We start from the raw sequence: 21,441 nt of genomic DNA, 5'->3' as shown, positions 1-21,441 counted from the left end.
ATTAGTTCTCTTTTAAAATGACAATTGTCATCTGTTATTTGCAGTTATTTTTGCAAATGTTATTCGAACTTACTCTCTCTCAATTTCCTTCTTTTTCTGGAATTCTAGTGCTCCCACCAGAATATAACTTGGAAAAAAAGTAATTTTTGTTAGAAGTAGTTTAAAAAAATATACTAAAGGGGCACCAATAAAGTAATCAAATCTTACAAAAGTACTTGGGAAAAAGTGTGCTTTGGGAAAGATGAAAGAAAAAAAAATCAGCATTAGCAGAAGATATATTCTCTCTGAAGAGAAAAAAATAGAAGAATTATATTTTGGATTAAATGTATTTGCAGGGACAGAAAGGGAGAAGAAATCTGCAAACCTGGTTGAACTTCAGGTAGTTAATACTACTTACTTTTATTTAAGTCATGTGAATTCTCAAATCTACAATTCAGGGCAGTTCCAAAGTTATTTGAGGTCTTTAACATCACTACCCAGCATATGCCAAAGAGTGCTAAACATAACTGGGGCCTGATCTGCTCCATTTGGCTGTCTTTCCTAGCATTTCCCTTCAGGGATTTCTCTTCCTTAGTTCTTCAAGCCTGCAACCAGCATCCTCTCTTCTTGCCAGAGACATAATTTTCTCTCCCAGTTCTCAGATATCTTAAACATCCTCCTTCTTTTTCTTCCTCCCATTTGTTTTTCTGGTGAGAAACATCCATCTCCCTAACAGCTAGCAGCAGCCTGCCAGGCAAGACGTTCAGTCAAACTCTCTGAGTTCCACTCTTACTCTCTCCCTCCTTCCTGGTTTCCTCCTTAATCTCATTCCAGTTTCTTCCTATGTGCAATTTTACTCATTCTACAGCACTTATCTCTAGTGCCTCTAACTCATTCACATATATATGGCTGTCAAACTCAGGAGCTCTGCTTCTCTCATTACAGGTGGAACTGTGACTTTTAAGACCTGGTCTCACAGACTCTAATAATTCATAGCACGTTTTTTAAATCCAAGCTAATAAAACACTTCATAACATTAGCATGTTAATCTGTGTAACAAATAGGAGAAGATTCAGTGTGGCAAACAGGATTACAATATAAAGAATATGACTGCCAGCAACCCACCTGCAATTACTTGGGTGCTGCTGCTTCGCACAGACACCTACTTTGTTACTTTGCAAACACACTTGACCAGAGCTGTCACTGCAAGGAGTAAGCCCAATCCTCCTCCCACACCCAGCTGCCTGCTCCCAGTCCCATGCCAGCCCAAGTTTCTATGAATACAAGTGGTGATCTGATCCGGGATAAAGTTAGCTCTCACCCCTCATCTCCTTTGGGGTCCTGATTAGTTTAAACAAGGAATTTTCCAATTCAGTTCACCACACAACTACTACCTGGGCTGCCCAAGGGAAGGGAGCAGCATATGGGTAGAAAATAGGACAAATATTTGGTGGCAGTGCAGCTCAATTTTTCATGGAAACATGACCAAACTATCCCCTTCACATTCACTGTGGTGTTTCATCTCCTACGCAGCCACAACCTTAGGAATAGTTACTTTTGGGAAATTAGGCCTTCAAGCAGGTCAATTTACTCTTCCAAGATTCTCTGGGAAAACCAGAATGTGAAGATCCAAGCAACCATGACCAGACTGAATCCACTAACTGAGGTATCTCAAACACCTCTTCAATATATCTCTATTTTACCACCACAGACTGCAGTCTACAATAAGAACTTGAAGGAGAATTAATTAGTTCATGCTGTAGCTAAATCTCAGGTATCATGCTACGCACACTCTAGCACAACTTCATAAAAAGGAGGGTCATACCACAGATGCCACTGTTTCATGTCAACTAATCCCAGTGATATCATTACTGGTATAAAACATTTGCAGTATCACCAGCCTGCTCTGGTTTCAATAGCACGTGGTAATTTTATCATTCATTCAGCGCTACTCAGCAGAACAATGTTTGTATCTAAATGTGGCAAAGACAAGTAGCACATGACACTTGAGGTCCTCATTCTGTGCCTTTCCAAAGGGCTGTGGGTCCCCAGGCTGACAGCTCTTGCTCAGACATGTTGTGGAAAGACCAAACCATCCACACAGACTGACGGGCAAGCTCTACATGCCAACTGCAGCTGGAGTGCAAGATTATCATGTGTCACAACACCTGCTGCAAAAGTCCTACTGTTTCCTATTCCTTAATACACTATGCCATCTCACCACAAAGATGTAACCACATTGGATATCTATAATGAGTGTAAAGTCATAAAGTTGCAAACAGTAGGATTAAAATGTAAGTAGGATAGCTTTTGAAAAAATGTAATCAAGGTCCCACTTGTACATGACCACAGAGCCTTACCCACACTTTGTGGCTGACCAGTGAATGCAGCCACAAGCCAAGCCTTACCAATGTTAGTCTGCTCTGTTTAGGCCTGATCCAAAGCCTACTTGCATTAATGACAATCTTTCCACGAAATTCACCAACCTTTGTAAAAGGAAAATGTTGCACTTCCAAATACGTTTTCTCTCACTTCTTTCACATCCATGTGACAATGATGCAAGAGTTTAATAACTTCTACTTATTTCAACACTTCAGGTGGATAGCTACAACCACCTATATAGCACTTTAAACCTACTTTTGGATTTAACAGTTTCATTTAGACAACAGTTTATTTATAAACATGCCTTTGACTTGTAAAAATAAGCTTCACAGTCCTCAGATGAGGTCTGTACTTAAGTGAGACTTTTCCTCTGCAGGTTAACTTTTCCAAGGTACTCTTTGGTATCTACTGCACTGCATTTTTGGTGCTTTTCTTAAAAAAAGAAGTTGCTGTGTTTGTTTCATTACTGCTTTAACAAATTACCCAGTCTGAGCAAAATTAAGAATTGACTACTTCAAACAACCTGACACTTGAAGTATTATGCTTCTCTGTTAAACATCATTTTGTTAAAGGCAGCAATCTGTAAGGCTTGCAGAGATTATTTGTTAGTTGTTTCTTTTAATAGAACGATAGATAAGCCATCTGGCAAAGAAAAAGGCAGTTCCTCACTTTCTGGTACCAAGGAAACTGCTTTTTCCTTCTCTCTTCTCAGTAAAAGTCATAAGACCTTTTACTTACGGCATCCACTCTGACGGCTGACAGCACGACTTCCATCAGGATCAACAGAAGCCCCATATCCCTGCAGGGAAAGGTGAATAAGGACAACATTGTTTTAAGCTCGCACAAAACAAGCACGTGATAACGCTCTACAGTTAAAGGTGACAATACGACTTTAAAAAAGTTATTTCCAAAAGCCTGCCGAGCGGAATTACTTACTGACAAAGGAAAATACGTGCACTGGGAAGCTGCGAGATGTCCATTTTCGCTCCTTCCCTTGCCGGGGGCTCGGCTCAGGGCTCCCTCCCGCCGGACGGTCGCCCCTACAAGGCAGAGAAGAGCCCGCTTGTAACGCCGCTCCCCCCGCCGGAGGTCTCCGGGTTCAGCGCCGCCGCTGCCAGGGCAGGGAGCGGCCCCTCCGCCCGGGCCGGGCCGGGCCGGGCCGCTCCGATCCAGGGAAGAGCGGGGTGTTGCGCCGCTCCCCGCGCCGCGCAGCCCCCCGCGGGGGCGCGGACCCCGACGGGCCGGGCAGAAGCAGAAGCAGAGCCAGCGCCCCCGGCCCTTCCCCGCCCCTCCCGCCGCCCGGCCCCGCGCCCGCTCCGCACCGCTGCGCTGCCGAGCCCTCCCGGCGGCCGCGGCCGTGTGCGCCGAGCAAGCGGCGCCTCCCCCCTCCGCCCGCGCCCCCCCGGCCCGCCAGCCACCCGCGGAGGGGAGGAGGAGGAGGAGGAACTGCGGACAGCGGGGAACAGGAGCGGGCGAGGTCCCCGCCCGGGGGAGGAGAGGGGGCTGCCACCGCCCATCGTTTACGGCGAGTCCTTCGCCCCCGAGGCATTGCAGGCTGCGCGGCCGCGACGGAGGGGAGAGGCGCGCATGTGGGGCCGGCCCCGCGGAGCCCCACTGTGAGCCGCCGGCGCCCCGCCGCCCAGGGACCGACGGCGCGCAGCGGTGCGCGGCAGCATGCGGCTCTGGCTGGGCTTCGGGCTGCTGCTGAGCGCCGAGCTCAGCGCCGTCTCCGCCGCGGTGAGTACGCGGGGGCGACTCCCTCGGGCTGCGCCACCGGGTGCCCACGCGGGACCCTCTCACGGGGAGGCGCGGGGAAGGGACGGGACGGGGCGGCGGCGCGGGGCCCTCGCTCTCGGGAAGGCGGAGCAGCCAGGTGGGCTGTGCGGGGATGCCCGGCTGCCCCGCCGCTGCCCCTCCGCGGGCGCGGAGCGGAACGGGCGGCACCGCGAGGGGCTGGCGGCGGGGTCCGGGCTGAGACGGGCCCCGCCGCTCTCTCCCTCTCCCACGGCTCGGCACAGAGCGCCGCTGGCTGGGGACGGAGTATAAAGCACGCACCCACACGGGACTTAAAAGTAGCGAGTTGTGTTTCCACGGTAAAAAAAAAAAAAAAAAAAAAAAAGGAAATGATAATAAAAAATCAGTGTCGGTCGATTTGATTCAAAGTGCCGTGCGCGCTGCCTTTGACCCCCGCGATGGGCAGCAGGCTGGAGACCAGGAAGGATCCTAATGTTAATAGTTAAAGCTGAGTTTTGGCACCTTTCCCGATGGAGCCAGATTGTGGCACAGACTTGTAAAATCGAAAGCATGCAAGTAGTCTGAAAGTTTTGCTAAGGGAGCTAATTTTATCACTGAGATAATAACTATTTGCTGTCCTTAAATTTTAAGGACTCTCTTTCCTGGCGCTCCTGAAGTATTTTGGCAGTTTCTTCTGTACCTCTAGGTAAAGGGCAGTTGACATAATAATTTGAAATAGGTCATCTTTTTCTGTCTCCTTGTTTTCTTACATATGGTTAAGTTGATACTGTATTAGTGAAATTCAGGGGTGCAGAAAACTTGTTATTAGGCATAGGCATGTGGATTTTTGTCATGCTTCCTTCTATAAATGTAAGATCTTGTATTAACATTTTAATAATTTTAATGGTTATGTTGCAACCTGCCCCTAAAGGCAAGGTAACTGAGGTTCTTGTTAATAATAGATCCTTTGGGGCAGATTAGAGTGAAATGACACTAACTGAGTGTTGATAATATATATATGGCAGGCTTATTTCAGAACAATTTGGTTGCAACGGAAAGGAGGTATTTAGCCATTTTGGTTATGTGGTTATTATTATCTATAGTAGTATAACAATGTAAAAGTATAAAGAAAGTATATAAGAACAAGAAATAAAGAAAGAGGGAGAAAGGATAAGAGTAGACAGTGGAGAGGAATGATATCACCACCCATGGATCCAGCAGTGAGACTTGATTGTTGCAGTTTTGATGTCTGTTGGTTGGAGTGATAGTTGCAGTTGTGGTCCTTTGGGTATGGGGAAAGCTGACAAAACATAGAGTTCAATGGGTTCAGTATGTTCAGGTTTACATGGGAATGCCCAGGTACACCCACCCCCAGGGTGTACTGGGGGTATACTATCTGATCATACTGTAGATCATACGCAGTCCTCTGGTGGAAGACCTGAGAAATGAGTCTGGGGGCACTCTGTGGGTCTTTGATGGTTTAGGACACCTAAGACATGGCAGCTGCGTCTCAGTTAAGTGTAGTTGAGCCAGTTATGCCCCATGAAAAAGGATGAATACCTTCAGGCCTACATGTGAATGTCCCAGTACTTCCGTGGAGGGTAGTTTTCACACCTGAGCCAGTTGTATGAGGGAGGACATTGGCATGATAAAAAGCATTATCCCACCTCACAGGATCTGCTTCTTATTTGCCTCTTCCTTTACCTGGCTCAAAACCAAACTTGTAGCTCTGGTGGTGGGTGTGCCCTCTGCATCTGGATGGTTACATGGCACATCATGAGCAAAGCACCCTCCTGTTTTTGCAAATGGCTGATTGTGTGAGTCATTAACCATGAACATTTCAATTTCTCACAGGTTATTTTAAGCTTTTCTACAGTTTCAGATGAAATTTAAGTTCTGTAATGAGTTTTTGTACCTTTTTGTGGCTATGGGGATGGTATGTATGCCTTGAATCAGGTGAAGTGAGTGATACACTGAACTTTTGATGTCTTATCTGTTGCTCATAGGCTGATAATATCAAGCTTACTGTTGTTGCAGTAAATCACTCAGTGGCGAACCTCTTAGGAGATTCACCCGTCATCACTTGGCATTAAGCTGATTAAACTGTATTCCTTTCAGGTTATAATTAATTTTAATTAATTAGAATATTTTGAAGTAAGTGATTCACATTTGAGTTCTGAATTTGGTACTTCTAGAGGTATAAATGCCTATTTGTGAGATACGTTCCCATCTTATGCTGTAAAGTGAAATCATTGGGTGTCAATCAAAGACAGAAAACTATAGGTAGGTAAGAGGTGCTTATTAAAAGAAGATACAAACTTTAATATCAATTATACAGTTTCAAGTTTTATGGAGCAACTCTGATGAGGCTCTGTTCTAGAAGTGTCCTGTATGTGCTGGATAAATTGTTTTATTAAAATCAAGTTTCCTTAAAATGTAACCTGGAGCTGTTAATTATATTATGAAGCTATTCCCATAGTTGACTGTTCTTTATGTGTTGAGCTGACTGTGGATTTACAGTTCCTTAGCAGTGCCATCAGGAAACACAAGTATGCTGTGGAAGTCGACCTCCTTGCAATTTTATTGCCTTAGGTAAACTTTCAGCTGTACAGGGGTGGCCTTTCAGTCAATTCAGTTATGGCATTTTCCCCAGCTCCACATTGTTGCCTGTCACTAGCAACCACTCAAAAGGTGATGGAGGCTGCTGTTGGCCTGCACCATACCACATGTGGGTGGTGGTCAAGGGGCTTATTTTTGGAGATTCTTGAGCCAGGCTGATGCCTCTGCATGATTGTGGCTGGGTGGTGTGAAGCACTGTACACCTGGGCAGGACCTCTTCTTTTGGAGAGCTGGCAGAGCTGACTCAGTACTGACATTGTCCTAAGATGAACGTGTTCCCACTGTTTACGTTTAAAGAGTAGTTGTGTTAGCAGAGGACTGTGTGATAGGCAAGGTTGTATGCAGTACTCTTTGCAATAGGCTGAATGGAGCAACCACTTTTCTCCAGAAAAAAAGAATGGTGCTTGACTCTTCCTTCCTTCCTTCCTTCTTTCTTTCCCTAAAATAGCTTATATTAGATAGATCTTTTTTTAACGGCGCTTCGCAGCCACAGTCTTCCGAATTTCCGTGTGGCCTTCATCACAGAATTGCTGAGGCTGGTGGGTACCTTGAAGATCATCAAGTCGAACTCCCTGCTCAGAGCAGGGCCAGCTACAGCAGAATGCTCAAGGCTGTATCCCACTGAGTTTTCAGTATCTCCAAGGATGGAGACTGCTCAACCCCCTAGGCACCTGTGCAGGGCTCAGTCAGTAAATGTTTCTTCATATGTGCATCATGATTTGGCAGGGTAACTAACTGAGACTTGAGACCATGCCTGTGAATGCAAGCAAACATAGCAGAAGCAGCTCATGCACTGTTGTTGTTGGTGATTCTGCAGTCTGTCAAGGCTGACAGAGTGAAAAATTGCTTTTATCTCTGACATATCTGTGATTAAATACATACAAGGAGATTTGGAAGGACTGCTCTCACAGAGGTATTTGACGTAGCAAAGCCAGCCTTGAGCCAGCTGCTCTCAGGATCACGTGCCTCAGTACAGAAAGAGGGAGCTTCTCTGTTGCAGCTCCCATTGGTTTTAATGGAACACTATAAAATGTATCCAGATGTGACATTGGAAGTTTAGTAATTTTTTTATGTTCACCAATTATAATTAAAATATTAGTTATAGCTAATCTGTTCTACATTATTCTCAGGAGATTTGTTTTCAAATTACAGTGAGGGCAGAGTGGAAGACAGGGCAATAGATTAAGATGTTTCCAGGTCAGGCTGAGAGACTACTCCCGCGAGACAGTTACAGGAGAAGCTTGTTTTGATGGATCTCTGCAGGGGCTCTCATTTCTGACACTCTTCAGCCTGCTATTTCCTTTGGAGAACGTCTGTTTCCTAACATTAGTACTGCTTGGTTGAGAGATGACAATGCCATTGAAATCCTGGTGTCAGGCTTCAGCACCTTGTTGATGCTGCTGCAGCGCCAGTCCCTGTGCTTTCTGCAGTGGAGAAAGATCTTCCAGCTGCGTTTGAGTTGCCTTCCACACAAGTGGGCTGATGCCACGTAACATTAGTGGAATGGAGATGTCTTGGCCACCACTGCTCAGCAGTGGGCTTAGCATTCTCTCCAAGTTCCCAGTCCATCTCCCTTTCCACTTTTAGTCTTGCCAAAATGCATGCTGGGACAGAGCTGAGAACAAGCTCTGTTGAGCTAATAGGGAGAGGTGCTTCATAACAGTGATAAAAGCATGCATAATTTTTTCCACAAGGGCAGTGCTGATTCCACCAGTGCTATTTAAGCTGAGTATGTGGTGGCAGCTGGGGATACACTGGTGGGAAGCCAGGAGGTTCCTATCCCTGGATAAGCCCTGTCTGGGGAGCGGTGCCCTGTACATGGCCAGGCAGAGGCAGGTCTGTTGTACTGTCCTCATGCCTTCCTTGTGTGACCTCTCCTGTTTTTATGTCATATTTGGGGATTCAGTCTGACATATGCAATTCTAGGTCAAAAGCAGAAAGAGTATAATTGTTTTCAACTAATTGAACAATTTTCAATTGTCTTTTCATGAAAAACATGATTTACTGAGATGAAGATGTACAGGGCACATAAACCAAGAACAAATAAAAAGAATGACCTGGGCTTTTAGCATGTGGCTGAAGAGAAGTAATAAGAATGAGTCTAAATAATTGGCAGCCCTTCATTAGTAAAAACACACCCAAGTGAAGTAAGGCAGAGTTGGGCAACTGCCTTCTGCAGCCATTCATGTCTAGGGCTGCCACTGTCTTTGGTGCTGAGACATCTGTACCCTGAGGCCAATTGACATCCTTGTCCCTGAATGTCCTCAAGGGTTTGTCAATACCAAGAGCATGTTTAACAAACCCTGGCAAGTCTTAGTTCAGGAGAGAGACATGATCATTTCAATTCCATAAATATGGCCAGAAGGGGAGACCCAAATGATTGCCAGTAAGTCAAGCACATGTCAGGCTTGAAGACTTCAGAAAAAAATGGAATTGGGTTTGGTGAAGAAGTGCAGCACTCCCCTTTCCTCCAGTTAGAGCAACAGTAGTGGGTCATTCTGTTAGAGCATGTCAGTAAGGGGTATGAGATCTAGGGTAGCTGAGGGTGCACCAGAGAGAGTCATGAGAGCTTGGGCAGGAGTGTGGCCTTCCAGCCTGTGGTGAGGAGTGCTTGCTGGGGAAGTGGTGATCATGGCTTCACCTCTCCAATCCCAGCAGTGGGAGTCATTTACTCAATATATATACACAGCAAAATGCATGGGTGCTTCTGGGGATGAGGGGTCAGGCCTGGTGACTCCTTGCTCCCAGAGGAATGTCTTTATCCCTGCTGTCCTTCCTAACAGCTTCCTCTCTCCCTCTGGCCACCTTTTCTACAGCATCATGGCACAGGGTGCTGGAGATAGGAGAGAAGGACAGGCTGTTTTCTGTGTTCGTGGACGATCACCCCAAGTAGCACAGTTTCTGCTTCTGTTTGTATCAAATGCCTGCAGGACTACTGCAGCATTTCATTGCAGCCTGTCTGCTTGGTGTATGTAATCCTGGGATACCCTTCGGTTACACAATGCCTGAGGTTATGTTGGATGTATATTCTGTCAGTTGCCTTGATTATATAGAGCAATGTAGGACGGCTCCTGCAGGCAACTAAGACAATTGTTCTAAAATATCAGAAACCATCTTTAGGATAGGCTTATGAATATTGTTCTTTTTATAGAACTAGACTAAACAAAGGAAGATTCAACAACCTTAACAGGAGAATAAATTGACTTGCTTCATTCAGTGTTTAAAAGTTACATGGTGTGCCCTTCCCAGTATTTCCGTTGACATTCCCAGCACAAAGGCCCTTAACACCTTACAAGATTTGATCAAAGGGAAGAATTTGGGTATGGGCTATGACCTGAATGGAAGAGCAACCTGTGACTTTACAGAGTAGTTGAAGGTGTGAAGTACTGCTGCAATTTCATGATGCTTGTGGGAAGATAAATTTTTGACTTCTCTGGGTTGTGACTGGCTGTAATTACTCTTGTTGATTTATTACATCAGAAAAGTATCTGGCATTAGCCCTCCAAGGGCCTTTATATAGCAGTGTCTTGGACAATGTGAAAGTATGATACAGAACAAGTTAAAACATTGTCAGTATGTCAATTAATACCGTAATGCCATTGTAATCTAAAGTGAGTTGCAGTAAAGAAAAAGGCAGATATATTCTTCATAAAGTATATAAGTAGACAGTGCAAAAAACCAGTCTGTTTGTACTCTCTGACATGTATAAACAGGTAAAGGATCAAAAAACTGATTGTTAAATCTTCCTTTATCTCTGACATGTTCTCTTACAGAAGGAGGAGTTTGGATAAACTTTCTAAATTGAAAAAGAAAAGTATAGTGTATATATTTAAAAGCACTTCAGCTTCCAGTCCCTTGTACTTCTGCTATATTCTGTTCAGCTCAAGGTTCACTTATTACCACTTTGATTGATTCAATATCTCAAATATGTATTTTTTTAGGAAACCTCTTACATTCCACCTGTTTTCATTGTATTTCCAACATGGGCAAAAACATTGTAAGCCTTAATGTTATGTTAGCTCTTCTTATCTTAGGTGATTGTGTGGTGGTGGTAGGAAATATCCCTTTTCACCTCTGATTTGCTGAGTTATCAAGTATTTGAAAACTTGTACTTATGGGTTTCAATAAGAATTGTAGTCCTGCTTTTATACCTGTGCTGGGGTGTTTCAGTGACATCACTGCAATTCTGGTGCAAGGTGCTGAGGAACGGTTGCAGGCAGCAGGTGCTGTGGGAGCTGGCAGCTTGGGAATCTGCTCAGGTGGAGATGAGTCAGCCTAGCCTCACGGCCCACAAAAAAACTCCTTCTTTTTTTACTTGGCTTGCCTTACAGTCACATAATTTAAAAAAAAAAAAAAAGTCCAAAAATGAAATGAGGGAAGCCAGAGAAGACTGGAAAAGAATGGGTGTCCTTTTTTTTTCCCGTTACCTTCATGTCAAAGGGGTGCTGTTCTCACACGTGTTCTGAAATAAATGGCAGAAGATTTTTCATCAATGTGCCAACTTAATTCATACAAACTGTTACTGTGTTTTTAGCAAAGTTATTCAGCTACTTTTATGGAATTTCATGCATGCTGAAGGGTTTCTTTGGGTGGATCCAAGCGAATTACTAAACATCCTCTGTTCCCTTCCTTTCCTCTGCCTTTTCTCTCTGTGTGCTCCTGCTGCCTTCACCTTTACTGCTGCTGGCAGACAGCCTCTTGCAGGGTCTGAGGAAGGGTGTGCTTCTTCAACAGAACAATGTGAAGGACAAAATACAAAGTGCTGTCAAGTGCATAGAGTAAACAAATTGCAAAGTAATAATTAATTTTCTTTCATCTTTTTGTTTCTTTCATCTACTAGTAGCAGTGACAAAGACAGCATTTTGATATGAAAGTTTTCAAGACAGCTGAGAGAGAACCAGTGGAAGAGATTATCAAAGTTATAAAATAAATACAAGAATTAGTGTAATACACTGGGTTTGGTAGGAAATACTAGACTGTTTTAATTAAATATCTATTGAGTTATGTCACAGTGCTTTTTTGCATTCAGAAGAGATGTAGTCTTTATAGATTAAGCATGGTACATAGTATCCATTGTCCTGTCTGTAGATAACAATGTATACCTTAAAGAACATTTCAAATGCTACAACTGGGAAGCAGAAATAAGTTTTTAGGTAAAGTCTGTTACCCCAGGGGTGAATCCTGCTCAGCTGTTCAAGTGGGAGCAGAAGAGATGTGCTGAACAGCTTGAGTTTGCAAACTCTGTGCTTCAGCTCTGGATTGAGATAAGATGAAAGCCACAGATCAGGTCTAGATGTTGAACTTTCTTGAAAGGTGCTAGAAACCTGGTAGTGTTCCCTAGCATTTGCTAGAGGAAAATTATTTGAGGCAACTAACATTTTTCTCCTCTACCACCTTTAAAAACCAGTGTCCAGCCTTTTCTCTGCCTATGTTTGTCTCAGCTGCTGTTGGATTTATAATCTCTCTGGCTACATGTGGTTTCACCAAGATGCTCAACCTTTCTTCTAGTCATGGTGCCCTCTCATATATCTTCTGTACATGAGGATATTTTCTTAACACTAGGGCATGAACCTGGTAGAGCGTTTCTAAATGGTTTAGTGGATGAAATTGTTCTAATTCATCAAAATAATCAATGCCATTTTTACATGAGGATTATTGCTATAGATATTCTTGTTGGGAATTCACAGTGAAGTATGTCATCTTTCATACAAATAATCACTAACTTAGGGGAAAATATATTGTTTTATTAGCTGGTTCTATTTTAATAGATAATTTATAGACTACTTAGTCTAGTATACAGAAATCAGAACGAGAAAGTTTGTTGCTTTTTTCCTTTGTCATGACAAATGTTTCAATTGTAGCTAAGGGATAAAATAAATTAGCCCATTTTCACTGGATAGCTATGTGTTGACTGGATATTGTAAATCTTTTGGTCTCATTAGTCTAGTTGTTTATCTAGTTGAAGAAAACTTGTTTTCTAGTCTACTGAAGACTTCTGTTGAAATATTTGTTAATCTAAAAGCATTGAAACAAATCCTAAGATTGTAATGAAAACCAAATAAGGCTGAAAAATTATGCTGGTATGAACTTTTGGGGCTGTAAAGAATTAGAACAAAAGTTTGAAGAAAAATTAGTACATTAATTGTTTGTATTCTTAGTGTACATATTAAGAGAAAAATCAGCTAAGTGAGGGTAGATTGAAGCATTCCAGGAATTTTCGTATTGTACTTGTAGCTCTGTCCCTTTTATGGCAATGGTAAGTCAGTTATCTGCTAGCAGAATAAAAAAGGATAAATCCTGGCTGCTGTAAAACCAACATACATGTGAAAGCACTAATTGTGGCCAAAATTCAAAAGATTTTTTAACTGTAAATGCACGTCTTTTCACAGTTTGTAAGAACAGGCAAGGAAGACTAAAACTACATAAATGCTCGTAATATAACAGCTTTGCTTGAGAAAAGTATGAGGTTTTGGGTTTTTTTTTTTTTGAAACTCTCTTTTTTTTTTTTTTATTTAGCTGAAGTGTATTGACTGGGGCTATATCTTTGTTAAGAACAACTGCAGTTTTTGGAATCAATGTGGAAATATTTAGAGAAAAGCAGGGAACAGCAAGCAGTGTAAATGAAAGTGAGAAGCAAGGAGAAAGTTTAACATTGTCCTAGGAAGTCTGTGTTCTCATCCTTCTTGTTTCAAATGGCACAGTGATTCTGAGGATTCAAGGCTGCATGACACATGCCAAGAGGTCAGAGTAGAAACCAGGGTAAGAAACCAGGGCAAGAAGCATCTCAGAAGCCAGGGGTTAGAAGAGATTGTAAAAATCTGATATTACAAACAGAAAAAGTTGGGAAAGGACTTAGTGCTAGAGCCCTGCACTTACAGTTATGCTTAGCTGGACAACAACTGTGTGAGCTGGCTCTGGCCCCTGCCACCAGTTGCGAGGACCCTCCAGCTGGCAGTCTCAGCCTGGAAGGGGTTGTTCCTGTGATCATTGCTGGTAAATCCCAGCTGGGAGAAGACTTGGACATGGCTTCTGGTGCCGTTAATTCTTATGCAATGTAATCCTACTGTCTGTGACTTTCTATTGCTATTTTAAAACTTACTTCCCAGTTTGGACCGTGGTGATCCGGCAAATGTTGCACCAGTGCCTAAAGTCATTGGGTTAAATAATGTCTCAGCTCATGTCCTTGTGAATGCCAAAATAATAGCTCAAATCATGCAGACAAATAGATCCATCTTGCTGGGGACATGCCTTTGAAAATGTGCTCTGATTCACACGGGTCAGACAAACAGTGGATGCTGATTTCTGATGCATTTTCCAGGAATTATGTGCTTGGTTGGGACAGAGCTTGTGATTGTAAATGGACTGGATGTGTCATGAGTATAGAAAAGCTTTGAATGGTAGCCCCTGAGATGTGCAGGCAGGCAACTGCTGACCTAGCAGTGATTCTAGCTCAGTGCTCTCTGTCCTGTCAGGTGCAGTGTCATTTCCTCAAAGTTGATAATAATTTCATCTTCCATTTAATTGAGTTTTAGAGTAGTCAAAGGTGCTAGGGATGTGGAAGATTTTTTTCCAGAGTATCATGAAATGGAGACCCAAGAAGATAATGGTGATAGGGCAAAGCCAGAAAACCGCATGGGTCAAAAATGAGGAAAATTGTTTTGTGAGGATCCTTCTGTGCGCCATCATTATAAGAATCATGTTTTCTTCTTAGTGTCTTCAAATAAAATCTTTTAAGGAACAAACCTAGGAAACAATTGCCTTATACCCATTTGTGTTGCCACAGCCTTTGCGAAGGTAACATACAGACCTACTAAAAGATGTTTGTTCTAAATGTCTTCCTTGCATTCAAAAGCACTTTCTCACTGATACCACAAGAGCTGCTGGTACTGGAATGGACTTGGCAGTGTGAAAGCCAGAGGAGAAGGTCTCTTCAATCGTCTAGTCACACTACTCCTGGATGCTGCCAGGTCTGCAGAAAGTACAACTGTGCAAAACGCATGTAGGATATTATCAAGACTAACTGACCCTATGTTAAGGCCTGAGATGGCATATACATGGTCCCTGTGTAGCTGGCATATTACGGTTTTGGTCTAGAGTTCACAAATTACAAATTCTGTGCACAACTTTAGTCACTCATACAGTATAAGACACATCTGTGCATTGACAGACATATAAGTCTGAACTTTATTTCAGCAGAAGACTTTTTATATTTGTTCAATGTCGATACATCAATATCCTTTATTTTAATAAATAGTGTCCTCTTGGTTATAATTAAATGGAATCAATTTAACTTGCAAAAGAGAACCGCATGCAGAACTTAATGCAATGCCAAAACAGTCTGTGTACTGAGTATCTTTTGTTGAGCTCAGATTTATTTTAGCTGGACTGTTACCCTGTACCACATGGCCCATAAGCAATTCTTTTTTTTTTTTGTAAATCCCCATTCATCATCATAGAATAAAGTCTGAACTTTTCATGACCAAAATGTGAAAAGTTCCGCATTTCCCACTCTGGACTCGCTCAGATGCGTGCCATAATTGCAATGTGTAATGTGCAATTACATGGGATGGGTTTGCACATGGTGCAGTGTATATCTGTATTGTCCAAGAGAAATTATGAAATTGATTGATATGGGAAGCTGCACATGTGATTGTGTCATGCCATGTATTGTTTAGGATAATAACCCTACATTTCTGATAAATGTGGTTCAGCTGTCTAGAAAAATATTTCATAGTTCTGAATCCAAAGACGTATAAATCATATCAAATCAGTAATGAAAGTGGAGAATGATTTCTCTGTGAAGTTGCACATATTATTGGTTGAAGTACTGCTGAAAATAATTGAATGTTGTGATGTATCTAAAACTGAGACTCTTATGTGTTTTTCTCCAGCTGAGGACAACTGATGAATTTCTAGAATGTTAGGTAAAATGTAAAGCTTTTGTACAACACCACCAGTGAAAACAGAATTTGTAAGTTTGTATGTAAAGTGATCTGTTTCTTGTAACTATTGTTTGCCATGTTAGAAAGTATAAAGTGCAGAATTCTTGTGCTTATATTTATAGTATTAGATGAAAGCTACCAAGAAAGCATTTTTTAAATCTGAAGCACACCATGCTAAAGGCAAAATTATGATGTACTTTCATACCATCTCATAGTTGTCATTGGTGGTGGGCAGTGATCTGTGCATTTCCCTCAGTACTATCAGTTAACCTGATAGCCCAATATCAAGTGATATAACTGATAGGAGTTTGTCATTTGACTGAATTTTGGTGCTGATGCTTCAATATCTGACTGGCTGCAGAAATTAAGTGTAAATCTGGGTCTGTTTTTGGAGAAACCATCAGCTTCTTCAGACTGGTTATTTACCTGCCTCTGTTTGGGAAGGTGGAAGAGGTGGGACTGTAAAAGAGTCAAGGCACTTTGAATGTTGTGATAGTACTGGGGTAGTAGCTGGGCAAAGAAATAACTTCTAAGTATACAGGCTGGGTAAGACCAGTGACCACACTTAGTCATCCCGCTTTGCCTTCCTACGTGTGCTGTGCTCCCAGTGGGACAGATGGTGTTTCAACCTGTGCCTTACACCTGCTTTACTGTGGCATATGAAAAAGGCATGCTGGCTTTTTCTTTCCTGGCTGGTGCCTCCGAGACATTTAGCCTTGCAGGTGAATCAACACCATTTGCCTTTTGCTGGCTGTCAGCACCTGCATTTGAAGCTGCTGAGGCTTGGACTGGCCAGCAGCAAGGATGAGCTCCAGCAGGAGAGCAGCAGCACCCGCTACCCATTATCCCAGGGGAGAGGCAGAGGAGCACATGTCAGCTGGCAGGGTGTACATTCCAAGTCAGACACTTGGCAGGTTGCATCTACTTCGTATGAGCTCAAGGATGTCCAGCAATCCTTTGCCTGTCTTGCTGGGTCTGGAGAGGTTTATTCTCCAGTAGAGTCTGAAGTGGTAGTGTCGCTGCATCCCTGCGTGGAGCTGCCTTTGGAGTTGAACTCTCTGGCTGACTGCAGTAGGGAGCCAGAGCAATGGCAGTTACATCCCCTTCAAAACCTGCAGGCGATGCAAAAGGAGAGGGAACAAGCTGTAGAAAAGCCAGAAAATGTCGGTAAGATCTATGTGTCTTTTTTTACTCCTAAGGTGTTTCAGTGATATGTTTATGGCAGAAGAAATTACTTCTGTCACTGAAGAATTATTACATTTGGGGAAGTAGGTGAGTGGTCTTGATCAGCGGAGTAAAAATGAGTTTCATCAGCTTGGTTGTTGGAAGGTTGTTTCATATTAACAACATTACTGAGGAAAAAACCAGGCTGGTCAGATATTCTGTGCCTGTTTTCCTCTCTTATAACCAACCTTACCCTGTTCCCTAGACTGAAAGTCCGATGTCGTGTCTGTAATCTCTTTATTTTTCATGTTTGTTTCATTGATGAACTCATCATTGCTTCCTAAAAACTTAGTCAATCAAAATATAACACATGAAAATATATGCTATTATCTAATGTCAGGAAGCCATTAAGAGCTTCTGGATGTGCTGAGAAGTGAGAAACTACTTAGGTGTAGTGATCAAGGTAAATTAGCAAGGGAAAGTATCTCCTCAGACTTTTGGGTGAGTCATCAAAGAGATTTTTTTTAAAATAAACATTAACAAAGAAAGATTTTCTAGAATGTTATAAGTAGAGTACAAGGCAGTCTTTTTTATAGAGTTTGGCCTAATATTTCCCACTTCAGACTAGTTTCAAAGATGGTGGATGTACTTCTTAGTTTTTCTCTTCGTTGTAACTTTTAAGAGCGCAAAAGAGATTTGGATGGGATCTCCTGGTGGTCTCTTAGTCCAGAGGTGTTTTCAGGGAAGATGGACTAAGAATGTAAGAGTGAGTGAAACCCAAAAAATTTTCTAGCTGTGCCCAGCTGGTATGTTGTTTCTGTTTCTAAGGACCACTCACAGTTGGTGCAGATCACAGCATTTAGAATCCCTGTGAAATGCAGGAATACATGTGGGGGTTTTTTGGAAAAAAATTAATCCAAAATGTTTAGGAATGAATATGGGAATAGAAGGTGACTTTTGGGTGGTTTTTTTGTTTTGTTTTGTTTCATCTTCTGGGCCTTATCAAGAAATACTGTAAGGAAAAACATTGGAGGAAAATGCAGAAGAAATATGCATTGTGTATTTTTGTCTCAAAATAGGCAGTAAAATAATTGCTAGAGTAATGAAAAAAATTGCCGCTGCACTTTTATTTATCAGAATTCTTTCTAAAATTATAAATAGTTGAATAAACAACTTCTTTTTGGAACCTACAGTATCAGCCAAACACAATTCCTGTACACTGCAATTTGTACTACTCTCAGTCCTGTGCTAAGTACGCTGTTGTGTATTGGCATATTATGTTTCTTGAGTAAGATTTTTTCACCATTTTTTTCTTTTAGAGTGAAGTACTTGTGCATATACTTGTTTCTGAAATCTTCATTTTTGTTTACAAGTTACTGACACTGACACTTCATCTTTTTCAGCTTTTTTTCTCTCTGTTCTAGACATATACCGTTGATCCTACTCACAGAAGTATGTGCTAATATAACTCCATCAGAATTACATGTAATATTCAAAAGTATTTTATCATTCATTTCATGCAAATATATCTAGCACTGCTCACTCATTTTAAGACTAGGAGATTCGTTATGTGTAATGTAGATAAAACCTCATTTTGATAAGCAGTTATCTGTTGCAGATATTCTTTTTTTCCTCTCCCCTCATTCTATTTTATTTTTCTTCAGGAAAAGTATGATACCCCCTGCCATCTCTCCCAACACCTTTAAAACCTTTGGAGACTTCTCACATCAAATTCAGGACCATGGGTCTAGATGGATAATAGATAAAGGAAAAATAACAGTTCCAATGAATGTCTTTGCCAATGAAACTGGCATAACCTATATTCTGGTTCAGTAGTAAAAATGGTGGGATTTTTTCTCCTCTTCTTTCAAGTTAACTTATGAAGTTTCTCACTGTGCAGTGTTAGGTTTTATTTTCCAGTTTGTTTGGTTCACTGATGTGTTCCATCAGACCTTTTTAGATATGAAGCCATGGACATTGCATCGTCCAAAGGAGTGTCTGTTTCAGAAATAAACCTCTGGACAAACCCCTGTGGGGCTGTCATTTCTTGTCTGAAGTTTCCAGTGCAATTGTTGCCTCTCTAGTGGTTCCCCTCCCATTGCACATCCACTTGCTCCCTCAGCTACAAGCAGAATTGCAAACAGGTTCAGGTACTGCAGCCTGAAGGGATGAATACAGCATGTTTGTAAGGAGCTTGGCATAATACCAACTTGGTACTGTTCTTTCCCTTTCCCGTTTCCCATTTGGTACATGGAAGGAACTCTTCTCCCTGAGCATCTCCAGCTGGCTGCTTAGGTACCCTGTTTGAGCAAATAGCATGGATCTCTAACTCCATAATACTATTCAACTGCTTATCTCTCTCCTCTCCAAGGATAAGGTCAACTTGGATCTGATCTGGTGGACTGAGGGAAATGTTGCAGGCAGTATCCAGTCCAGCAGCAGATGAGTGTGGCTGACTGCACACGTAGGAGCAGAAATCCAGTCCTTATTTTGCCACAGGCTGATTTGGCAGCTATAATGCATATTTTTAGTTTCCCCGTGTCTCCCTTTCCCAAAACTGAAGTAAGGATAACAAAATTTCCTGATCTTCAAAGTAAGATATAAATAAATTGTATGATATTCTGTGATAGGGATTACACGAAGCCTGAAAGTGTGTAGTAAAAATGAATTTGATGGAGATTGAAGATTAATTTCTTAGTATCACCAGCTTCAGGAATAAAAGGAGTTCACATGTCCCAAAAATTGGCAGCATACTGGCCCCCATGACCTAACATGTAACTCTGGGTTGCCAAGCTTTTTTCTGTATTGGCCCTTGCTGCTCTCATTTCTAGGTGTTTCTGCAGTAACCACAGAGACAAAAAGTTTAAATACGGAGGCTAAATATCAGAATGAGAAAAAAGGTGAATGATCAAGGGGATTTTTATCATGACTTCAGGATAGTGCACCTGATTAACTGGGGATTTCCATATGAAGCTTTTATTTTGGCTACATCTTTGTGACCCTCTTGGAGAACAAAATTACAAACTTTATTACAGTGTATTTAAAAGCATAGCTTCTGAATTGTTTCTACTTAGGACCCTAAAATATAAAAAATCTTGGTTTTTTTCTACAAGAAAAGGCAAGTATTCAGAGAATTATTTGAACAAGTAAAGGTAGAAGAGGAAAATAAAAGTAATCTGACAGAGTAGCTTTAAACCTACATACATACCTTATGATGCCTGCCAGTTTTTATGAGGTAAAAACAGCCAAAATCTCCATATAAATTTATTTTAGTGATTAAAAATAGTCTTTTGGAAATGGAAATCTTAACTTTTTAAATTTTTTTTTCTGGCTTAATGTGAAATTCCTTTCCAGTGAAAGAAGGGGAAATGAAGTAAATTAATAAAGGAAAGGCTTGCCAACAAATGATAAGCTTTGGGTTGTTGTAAATAATTATAAAAAGTTCAGTGTCATTATAGGAGAGTATGTTACCTGTTCTTCTCTTCCCCCACTGCTAATTGAAAATAGAGGGGAATGATTTTATTCTTTATGTTTAATTTTACAGCATTGAAAAAGACAGGGAATCCAGGCTGTTCTCAGCTGGATAACAAACAGTAGAGCTATTCTTTTGGTCTGAAAACCCTGACCTCGTAGGGAAAAGTGATCCAACTGCTTCCAAAACAGGCACATCTGTATACTGTAGTACTTTGTCTCTTGGGGATACTTGATGTATGCTCCACCAGCTGAAAAATGGGTGAGATAAATGTAGAGTTCCAGAATAAAAGGCATGAAACTACACCTGATTCCAAAAATTTTAGGCACCCCTATGTGGTTTTTATTTAGAAAAGATAATATCAATCTATTTTAGGTAGTACAGCAGACAGCTTCTGTTCTTCATTCTCCCCACTACTTGTAGTTTTTTGTGGACACTTAAAAACTTTACCTGTCTTAAATACACTTCCAAATACTAAATTATTTTTTGTGCCATTATGAAAATAAATTTTTCTGTATTCAGGTGCTGAAATACAGAAATTGAGATGGAAATGCAAAGCAAGTGTCAAATCATCTGGCTTTATTCTCATTTTCTCTTGAAAGTGCAATGTGTTTGAGATACTCAGAAGAAACATGAAATTTAAACATGACTATAAAGTGAGAGATAGATGTGATTTTACTTTTGTAAGCAGTTTTCCATGTTGAGTTGAATAGGACAGCTCCCAGCCACTCCCAGCTCCTTGCCCCAGTAATATCAGGTAGCAGTGAAGTAAGTATTGCTGAACCCACTGGTGGGACAAAAGATCTGCTGCCTTTACCAAAAGAGTAGTAAGAAGAGGCAGCCTTCTGAGCAAGCCTTCAGGCTACCATTGTAGTAGGAGTAGGAGAATAGTTAGCCACACATCTTAGGTATTGGCAGTCAAGGTGTTTGGTCTCTGTAATTGCTTTGTGAATAATTTAACAGGCTTGGACAGGATAGGAAAGCAGGCTGGACTGGCCTGCTGGCTGTTGCTAAAGTGACTTTGTCCCACAGGACTGCCAAAAGAGATATTTCCACTCCTTTTTCACATGTATGTCAGTGTTCATTTTACAACAAGCTGTAGTCCATTTCAGCCCAGCTGGTTCCCAGTGTTGGCTCCTGGTAGGGCTG

At 41.8% G+C, this 21,441-nt stretch overlaps 2 protein-coding genes across 2 annotated transcripts in view; one reads left to right on the top strand and one right to left on the bottom strand.

The window, feature by feature from the left end:
• Positions 1-3,711, bottom strand: part of COL4A2 (collagen type IV alpha 2 chain) — a 145,523-nt gene extending 141,812 nt beyond the window's left edge. The window contains exons 1-3 of the mRNA XM_027645734.1: positions 3,684-3,711; positions 3,298-3,401; positions 3,100-3,160 (exon numbers count right to left, since the gene is read on the bottom strand). Of these exons, the coding sequence (XP_027501535.1) occupies positions 3,100-3,160; positions 3,298-3,341 (105 nt within the window). The 5' untranslated portion in view covers positions 3,342-3,401; positions 3,684-3,711. The remainder of the gene's footprint in view (positions 1-3,099; positions 3,161-3,297; positions 3,402-3,683) is intronic.
• A 289-nt stretch (positions 3,712-4,000) lies between these two features.
• Positions 4,001-21,441, top strand: part of COL4A1 (collagen type IV alpha 1 chain) — a 126,547-nt gene continuing 109,106 nt past the window's right edge. Inside the window, exon 1 of the mRNA XM_027639785.1 lies at positions 4,001-4,098. Within this exon, the coding sequence (XP_027495586.1) occupies positions 4,036-4,098 (63 nt within the window). The 5' untranslated portion in view covers positions 4,001-4,035. The remainder of the gene's footprint in view (positions 4,099-21,441) is intronic.

Source organism: Corapipo altera, unplaced genomic scaffold (genome assembly GCF_003945725.1).
Source record: "Corapipo altera isolate COAL_440 unplaced genomic scaffold, ASM394572v1 0, whole genome shotgun sequence".
Classification (NCBI taxonomy): Eukaryota; Metazoa; Chordata; class Aves; order Passeriformes; family Pipridae; genus Corapipo; species Corapipo altera.
This window is presented reverse-complemented; position numbering and strand designations above follow the sequence as displayed.